This window comes from Tupaia chinensis, unplaced genomic scaffold, assembly GCF_000334495.1.
Source record: "Tupaia chinensis unplaced genomic scaffold, TupChi_1.0 Scaffold000131_1, whole genome shotgun sequence".
Lineage (NCBI taxonomy): Eukaryota > Metazoa > Chordata > Mammalia > Scandentia > Tupaiidae > Tupaia > Tupaia belangeri.
Window position 1 is genome coordinate 975,610 of NW_006159600.1, and position 8,106 is coordinate 983,715.

Here is an 8,106-nt window from a genome sequence, read left to right on the forward strand (position 1 = left end):
TCTGTCTTTCCCGAGTGAATACATGTACCCTATAGCAAAACCTTAAAAAAAAAAAAAGGTAGCCCCCACAGGGGGAGCATGGGCAGTGGGGAGCTGCTGAGGGTACTAGAGCCATAGAGAAAAGCTCAGGGTTCAGATGCTGGGCAGACCTGCACGTAACACTGCCCCTGGCTGGCCGGAAGGGTGGTCACAGCGTGGGAAGACTCGGCCAGGGGTCCCTGTCTCTCCTAAGTAAATAAAACTTACAGAAGAAGTAGGGCCAGTGTCACCATTCAGCAGCGATGGGCTGCTTCAGAGGAAGCCAGATCCCACATGGTCACCCTGGTTCAAACCCACTGCCCGCTCAGCCCAAAGCACAGCGGGCACGAGCGCCCAAGATCTCATGGGCTGGAGGACTGGGGAGACGGGATCGCGGCATGACCAGACCCTGCGGAAGCTGCTCTGCTCTCCCTCCCTCTCTCTCTCTCGTGCTTATGTGCGCTATCATGAACGAGGCGGGTAGTGATCTGAGGCGCAGCTGTAGAAACAGCCTATCTGGGATGAGGGCTAGTCCTCCCAAGATCAGCCTATGTTGAGCTGCGAACTTCAGAGACGTCAGTCATTTCTCTTCTAGGGACCTCCATTTTTCCATCTGTGAAATGGGCTTTCATAAATAAACTAATAAATAAGGACATCTTATTCTGTCTCAGATCCGTAGGAAGAGGACTGGAAATAATTCCTATGGAGCGATTTAAGAGTTAAAAGAGCGGCAGGTGTACAGTCAAGCTTGAACTTCAAACCTGTAGCCTGGCCTCCTGCCACCGCCTGGTACTCCTGATTTGCTCCGGTGCGCACGCGCGGACTCAGCCAGCTGAGCCTCGCGCGCAGGGACCACATCTCCCAGAATGCTCCGCGCCTTCGCTTCCGTCTCGGGCGCCGCAGCTCCAGGGCGCACGCGCAATCCAGGTCGCGGAGCCTCGGGTACTCGAACCACATCTCCCAGAGTGCTCTGCGGCCTCGCCGCCGCCGCCGCTGCCGCGAAAACCAACATGGCCGGGAGTAAGTGCTGGCGCTGCGGGTGTTCAGGTCTCGGGCAGGTCTGGGGGTCCCCGAGCAGCCTCGGAGCCATGGCGCGGTGGAGCCCTCGTGGAGGTGGTGGGATCTGTGCAGAAGGGGGCCGCAGAAGCTACGAGGAGGTTCCTCCCGGGCGGGAGTGGTACGGGAGGGTTAGAGGTCACCGGGGGCAGCGCCTGCAGGGATGACCCTCCTCGCCCACCCCTACAGGACTCGCCACCTTCCTCAGGAATGCTTGGTCCAAGGAGCCGGTGCTGGTCGCGTCCTTCGCCATCGCGGGACTCGGTGCGTGAGTGCCCGGGGCGCGAACTGGCGCTGCACCCGCGGACATGCCCTGCCTGCCCTGCCCCAGCGTTGTCACCCCGCCGCCACCTCGCGCCCAGGCACCTCCACGCAGGACGGAGGAGAGCTGCTCAGTCCCTGCTGTGCGGTGCCAACACCTGAGCGCCCCAGGGATATGGCGCTCACACCCAAATTCGTTTATTTTAATGCTTTAGCACGTTTCAGCGCTGGCTGGCCTAGGACAGCCTTTTTATGCCCCCTCGCCCACCCTCCAGAACACTTGGCTCCCAAAAATTTTATTTATTTTTTTTTTATTTTAATTTGACCAGAGAGGGAGGGCAGGGAGAGAGTGAGAGAGAGAGAGAGAGAGAGAAAAAGGGAGAAAGCAAGCCGCCAGTCTCGGGACTTGAACTGCGGTCAGCCATGTGGGAGTCCAGCGCCCTTAGCCACCACGCCACCTGCCGGCCCCACTTTTAACTGTGTGAATTCCTCTGGAACATTCCCAAGGCACTTCCTGCAGGGTGCTCCATGACCACGCCCTGGCCCCACTCCCCACTCTCTAGGTGGTCCTTGGTTCCGGCTCCCACCCTCACCTCCAGCTGCTGCTAAAGGAGTAAACCCTGTGTCCACCAAGAGGCCTCCCTGCCCCCACTGCCTCTGTGGGGGCTGCAGGGGCTCTTACCCTGAGCCTCCCGTGTCTCCACAGCCATCGTCCTGCCCTCACTCAGCCCCTACACCAAGTACTCCACCATGATGAACCAGGCCACCCCCTACAACTACCCAGGTGAGGCCAGGCCCGCCTGCCCCGCTGTGGGGAGGGCTGGCTGTCCTAAGCGGGGACCGGGCCACTGGCTTAGTCTGGGTATGACTCGTACTGTTCTGTTCCTTGTGTCTGTCATCTCTCCAGTTTTGTCCTCTAGACCCCTTTCTCTGGCTTTCGGGGTCTCCATCTCCCCAAGCCCCGGCTGGGTTCCCCGTCTGGGTTGGATGCCCTCCTAGCCCATGGCTGCCCCATCTCTAGGTCTCTGCCTACCTCCTGCATGGCTGACTCTGGCCCTGGCTCTCATCTCTCCCCTGGAGTCCCCTTCCCTCCCTGCATAGAAACCGCAGGGCCCTGGCGATCTGGTCTCAGGGCCCGTCCTGCCCCACAGTGCCCCTCCGAGATGACGGGAACATGCCCGACGTGCCGAGCCACCCCCAGGACCCACAGGGCCGCAGCCTGGAGTGGCTGAAGAAACTGTGAGCAGCTGTGTTGACGGGGGGTCCCCAATAAAATGTGAACCCCCGAGGGTCCAAGAGTGTCTGCTTAGAGGGGGGACGAGAGACAGTGAACGAGACGAACGTGGGGTCAGTTTATTGGGTTGGCGGGGTCAGTCAAAGGGTGGGCTGGTTAGGGTGGGGTAGGGCAATAGCTTGTCTGGCCCCCGAGAAACCCAGCTGGAGTCCAGGCCCTCGTCTGCCTCGAAGCCAAAGTCTTCTTCGACCTTAATCTGGGGAGTGGGAGCGAGGTGTGAGTGGGCCTGGGAACCCGAGGTGCGCTGCACCCTCACCACTGCTGCCGCCTCGGACCGCCCACCCGCTCAGGTCCGGCTTCCGGGGCTGCCTGCTCTCCGCCTGCTCCTCCCAAACCTCTGCGGACTTTCCCACAGCTTTCTCCAGCCCTTCCTCCCCTTTCCCCACTTGTCCCCAGCCTGGGACCTCACACCCCCAGGGAGCCTGAGACCTCTCACCTGCACCGGGGCCAGTTCTGGGGGCAGTGAGGCTCCTGCTCGGCGCCCATCCCGGGGTGCCCGCCGCCTCTTCCGCCCACTGGGCCCCTCTCCAGGGGCCGGGCTGCTGGGTTCCAGGGGTGCTGGGGTCCTTCTGGGTGGGGAAAGCCCCTCTTTCTCCGGAGGCTCGTTCTCAGCGTTGCCCGGCGTGGGGGCGTCTGTGCCCTGGCTGCCCTCGTCCTGGTGGGGGAAGGTGGCAGGTGAAGGCTGTGTCCTGGGCTTCCTGTGCCCACCCGCTGGGCACCCACGCTCACCTCCAGCAGGATGGCGAGCTGGCTGGCCCGGTAGTCATCTCCGTAGGAGTCCAGCACCCTCATGAGGAACCTGCAGGGACAGAGCTGCCAGTGGCTGAGTGCCCTCTAGCCGCGGGGAGGGGGACATGGACCGACTCTGCTCGCAGAAGGCTCAGCTCTGTGGTCGAGACCCTGGAGCCAGCCTGCCCAGGCAGGACCTGGGTAGACAAGGCGACTGACATGGCAGCCTTGGCAGGGCCACATGTGCAGCCTCGTGTCCCCTCTGACGTGTTGCCCGCATGCCCAGTACACACCCGACGGGAGCGGTGCAGTAACCGGACAGTGTGCGCCGTGGGCCTGCTGGGCGGCGTCTTACTCCAAACCCAGCTGGCTCAGGTGCAGCGGACATCAGGACGAGGTCCCACGGGGACAGACGGCGAGCAGGTGGGCCGACACGGGGTCAGAAGGCTGGGGAGATGGATGAGGCTGGACTGCACTTCGAGGGAGGCGGAGGGCCTCACTGAGAAGGCGCAGGAGGGAGTCGGTCACCTGCCTGGTGTGGTCTGGGCAGAGCACAGAGCAGGTGCAGCGGGTCACGGGACAGAGGGCTTGGTTGGCCGCTGGCAGGACGCTCACTTCTCCGAGTCATTTGGGAACCACCCCAAGCTCGGGGCAGGGAAGTGACCTGGCAGGTCTCACATTTTCAAAGGCCCACTGGGTCTCTGCTGCGGCAGGGCAGGTCTGGGAGGGCCCGAAAGTGGGGATTTACTGCAAGCCCTGCTCAGTCACACCGGGGAGAGTGCAGGAAGGAGGACTGTCCTGACCACCCTCCCACCCTCGTCGCTGGGGACAGTTGAGGGGTGCAGACACCTTCCCCAGGCCACGGCAAAACCCTGGCTACTGCCGGAAGTGGGGGCTTTGACCATAAAGACCACCGGCCCTTCCATATATCAGACGCTCACTTCTGTGTGCACGTTAGATAGCGCTAGATATTGAGGGTCACTGTCCAGCCTGCCCTGGGGGCCGCGGCCAGGGCCGGAAGGTCGGCAGCACTGGAGGCCTGAGAGGAGACGACCTCGGCCTCAGCTGTGCAGGCGGTGGCGTGGGCACTGGGGCTGGCCACGGCTCGCCCTGCGTCGGCCTGCACTGCCAGGTGCAGGTGACCCTGACTCGCTGGAGGGCTAGGAGGAGGGACCCCAATCTCTCTCATAAAGCAAGCTTTAAAAAAGGGGAAACAGGACCAGCAGGTGGCATGGTGATCAAGGAGCTGGGCACTCCCACATGGCCGACCATGGTTTGAGTCCCAGACTTGGTGGTTTGCTTTCTCACTTTCTCTCTATCTCTCTGGTCAAATTAAAATAAATGAATGAATAAATAAATCATTCTTTATAATAAAAAGGGGGGAAAGAAAACAGCAAAACGACCTAGGATCTGGGCTAGGGGATGGCGTGGTAGTTATGTCTCTGAATCTCACATAGTTGACAGTGTGGTTCAAGTCTCAGACATGGTGGCTTGAAAAACATGCCAGGTTGAGACCAGCAGTTGGCGTAACAGCTGAGTCTCTGGATGCACATGTAGTAGATCACGATTCGAGTCCCAGATCCAGTGGCTTAAACTCACACTGGGTGCGTGTGCATGCGTGCCCAAGATCCTAAGAGGAGAATGGAGGAGAAGGGATTGCGGGGTGGCCAACCCCCCTGGGGGGCGATTTCTCACTTTCTGTTTCTTGTCTCTGTCTGTCTGGCGAGCGCACGCGCCCTATAGCAAAAACCTCTCAAAAAAAGAAGAAAAACAAGCCAGGTGGGGCCAGCGGATGGCGTAGTGGTTACGTCACTGGACTCTCACATGGCCAACAGAACACAATTTGAGTCCTAGACCTGGTGGCTTAAAACTCATGCCAGGCACATGTGCGTGCCCAAGATCGCAAGAGAACGGAGGAGAAAGAACTGTGGAGTGGCATCCCCCTGCCTGGTTGACTTTTCACCTTCCCTCTCACTGTCTCTGTCTCTTTCTTAAAAAGAGAAATGTCAGGTGTGTCTGTGCATGCATGCCCCAAATCCCAAAGGGGAACAGAGAAGGGACCGTAACAGTCCCCTGGGAGACTGTCCCTCTCTCCCGTGAGCACACGCTCCCAATGGAAAACCTAAACAAGGAGAGAAACCTGGGGGGCTGCGAATTGCACACAGAACAGCACGGCCTGGGGGACCTGCTGTCGGCCTTGGCCACCAGCCACCTGCAGCTGCAAGCAGAAGACAGCTGGGGCGCTAGAGGAGCTGGGTTCTGAACCCACTTGGTTCTGGCTGACTGTGGTGGAAGTGGCCGCCTGTAGGTAACCAAGGCCTTTGTGGTAAGAGGCATTTAGGGAGCCAAATTTTCCATTTCACTTTAATGAATTTAACGGAGGGTCTTGAATATTAGCTGCAGTTCAGTTTACAGGAAGCTCCCTCCCCCGGTGGCTGGTGGCTGCTGACTGGACAGGGAGGTGCAGGGACCCTGGGCCAAGTCCAGCTCATGAGAGAGGTCAGGGGAGGCCAGTAAGGAGCTTCCGGGAGGCAAGGGACTCCCAGGCTGCTGCGGCTGTAACCTAGACTACCAGAAAGTGCCCGGGAAGGTGGCAGAGCTGGGGACTGAGAGGTATGACCCGCAGGCGGGGCTCAGACCATGGAGCCCCTGTCAGCAAGGCTCACTCCCTGGTTTACTGGGGCAGTCAGTGAGGGGCAGGGTCAGCGCCAACGGCAGAGCAAGCTGGCGCATGCCAGGACACCTGGCCTCCCTGGCACAGTGACCTGGAGGTGGAGCTCCCACGGGTTAACCCAGAGAGGACGACCTCGACCTCGTGTGGTAGGAAGCTGAGCTCGCAGGGGGCTGGCACCAGCTCTGCCAGAGCTGCCCACCCGCTGGCCCCCTCGGCCCCGGAGCCAGCTCTTCCCAAGGCCTGACTGTTCCCCGTGGCCCCAGCCCCAGCACAGCCAGGGGACGGCAGCAGGGGCTTGGGGCCCGTTACCTCCGCTCTTGCTGGAGCCTCCGCGTTATCCTTTGCACCTGGTGGAGCCTGTTCAAGACCCGCTCGTTCACCTGCAGGTGGAGAGAGGTCAGCCTGAGTCGCTCAGCTCTGACGTTCAGTGGCTACCTCCGAGCTGCCTGTGCCCTCAGCCTGGAGACTCAGGCTGGACACTGCCCAGGGCTGGAGGCCGGTGCAGTCCACCCCTGCCACCTGCCCCCAGTCCCTGCTCCTGGGCCTCGTCTGCTCCTGCCGTGCTGTCCACGCTGATGCCCAACCTCTGTGCACCCTCCCGACGTGGGAGCGTTCCACATGCTGCCCTCCCAGCCTGGAGCCCTCCTGCTGGGACATCTGCACCCCACGCCACTCCCCAGGGCTTCGCTCCCTTGCAGGGAGTCAGCCCGGGCTGTCCTCCGCTGGGACCTCTCCCAGTCCCCACACCTGCCCACACACTGCTGTCTTGTTAACGCTCCATGTTCTCGCTGCCTCCTCCCCCAGCATAAGCTCCAGGACAGTGTGTGCTGTGCCCCCAGGGACTGGGTAGAGCTGCCCCAGCAGGCCTCGGCGGTCACGGAATGGAAGGACCGCCCAGGCTGGCGGGGTCCAGACCAGGGCAGGAGGTGGTTCAGGCCTTTGGTGAGGACCCGCGGGCCAAGGCCTGAATGACAGGTCAGTGAAAAGTGCAGAGCAGGGAGGCAGGGGACAGCCTTGCAGCGGGAGGACCCAGCCTAGACATGGAGGGCAAGAGGACGGCAGAAGCACGTGCTCCCGGCTCAGAGACCTGGCTTCAAATCCGTCCTGCCTTCTTGGCTGCGGGAGCTCGGGCAAGTGACTGGACCTCCCTGAGCCTCAGGTCCCTGCGTTTGTCAGAGGGGGACAGTAACAGGCCCTATTCCTAGGGGCGGAGGCTCGGAGCCTGCAGCCATCTCTGCGTGCCGCCATAGTGGCGTGCTGGACATCCTGCCGATCTCGAGGGCACGGGCAGAGGGCAGACGCGGGGCGCTCACTAGCCATGCTCCAGAGTCACTGTGATGGCGAAGCGTGGTCGCACAAGTGTGGGGCGATCGGCCCCAGTTTGACGTGCAACACAAAGATCCAGAGGGGCAGAACAACCTGTCCCAGCCTGTCAGTTTGGTCCCACTGTCCTGACCACCTCAGCTGTCACGCCGGACGGGAGCCCTGGGGTTCTTTTTCTAGGGCTGTAATATGCACATACAAGTAAAATGCCTCACTGGGCGGGAAAAAGCCGAGGCTCAAATCCAGTCCCCCTAGGCCTTGGCATCCAGACAGGGTTTGGATGTCACTCCCGCTCTAGGCGCAGACTGCTCCCCTCCCCGTTTCAGGACCACTGTTGGGGCAGGAGTGTGTCCCCTCAGCATGGGGCCTTGGAGACAGGGCCCTCGGTGAAGGGTCAGGGTGGGCCCCACTGCACACAACTGGTGTCCCTATGAGAAGGGAAGCAGGGTGCGGACACGGAAAAGCCGGGGGAGACGAGGCAGATGCTGTACGCACAATCACCCGCACACCTCCGATCGGGGAAAGCCTGGGCAGACTCTCCCTCCCGCCTTGGAGGGAAGCACCCCTAACACCCGTGATCATGGACTTCCGGCCCCCAGAGCTGTAAGACAGGAGGTTTTGGTACCGTGCCTGCGTGTGGCCTGGTCACAGCCGACCTAGCAGCCAACGGAACCGTCTTCAGTATTCACACGTCCAGCCCCGGCCCCCGCCTCCATTTGAACCCTTTCGATGGCTCCCCACACCCCTCAAA

At 61.2% G+C, this 8,106-nt stretch overlaps 2 protein-coding genes across 7 annotated transcripts in view; one reads left to right on the forward strand and one right to left on the reverse strand.

Annotated features, from left to right (window-relative positions):
- Positions 1-929: 929 nt before the first annotated feature.
- Positions 930-2,621, forward strand: NDUFA3 (NADH:ubiquinone oxidoreductase subunit A3). 2 transcript variants are annotated; one of them, XM_006144746.3, is made up of 4 exons: positions 930-1,038; positions 1,264-1,338; positions 2,042-2,119; positions 2,487-2,621. In XM_006144746.3, exons 1-4 carry the CDS (start codon positions 1,029-1,031, stop codon positions 2,576-2,578), a joined length of 255 nt encoding a protein of 84 aa, XP_006144808.1. In that variant the 5' UTR covers positions 930-1,028; the 3' UTR covers positions 2,579-2,621. The 2 variants fall into 2 exon arrangements, with proteins under 2 accessions (XP_006144808.1, XP_006144807.1); XM_006144745.3 differs by lacking the exon at positions 930-1,038 and adding an exon at positions 1,064-1,131.
- Positions 2,622-2,665: 44 nt separating this feature from the next.
- The window catches only part of TFPT (TCF3 fusion partner), a 7,314-nt gene continuing 1,873 nt past the window's right edge, over positions 2,666-8,106 (reverse strand). For 3 of the 5 annotated variants that reach the window (XM_014586382.2, XM_014586384.2, XM_014586383.2), the window contains exons 3-6: positions 6,342-6,412; positions 3,359-3,442; positions 3,066-3,284; positions 2,672-2,825 (exon numbers count right to left, since the gene is read on the reverse strand). In XM_014586382.2, the coding sequence (XP_014441868.1) occupies positions 2,706-2,825; positions 3,066-3,284; positions 3,359-3,442; positions 6,342-6,412 (494 nt within the window). In that variant the 3' untranslated portion in view covers positions 2,672-2,705. Of the gene's footprint in view, positions 2,826-3,065; positions 3,285-3,358; positions 3,443-6,341; positions 6,413-8,106 lie in introns of all 5 variants that reach the window. The other 2 variants (XM_006144742.2, XM_014586385.2) reach the window with 2 other exon arrangements.

Bases quoted from the DNA above. Each gene is read 5' to 3' on its own strand.
- NDUFA3 (XM_006144745.3), top strand. From the start codon at position 1,107: ATGGCGCGGTGGAGCCCTCGTGGAG. The intron at 1,132-1,263 runs GTGGTGGGATCT...CCACCCCTACAG, and splicing joins GCGGTGGAGCCCTCGTGGAG to GACTCGCCACCTTCCTCAGG. The intron at 2,120-2,486 runs GTGAGGCCAGGC...CCTGCCCCACAG, and splicing joins CACCCCCTACAACTACCCAG to TGCCCCTCCGAGATGACGGG.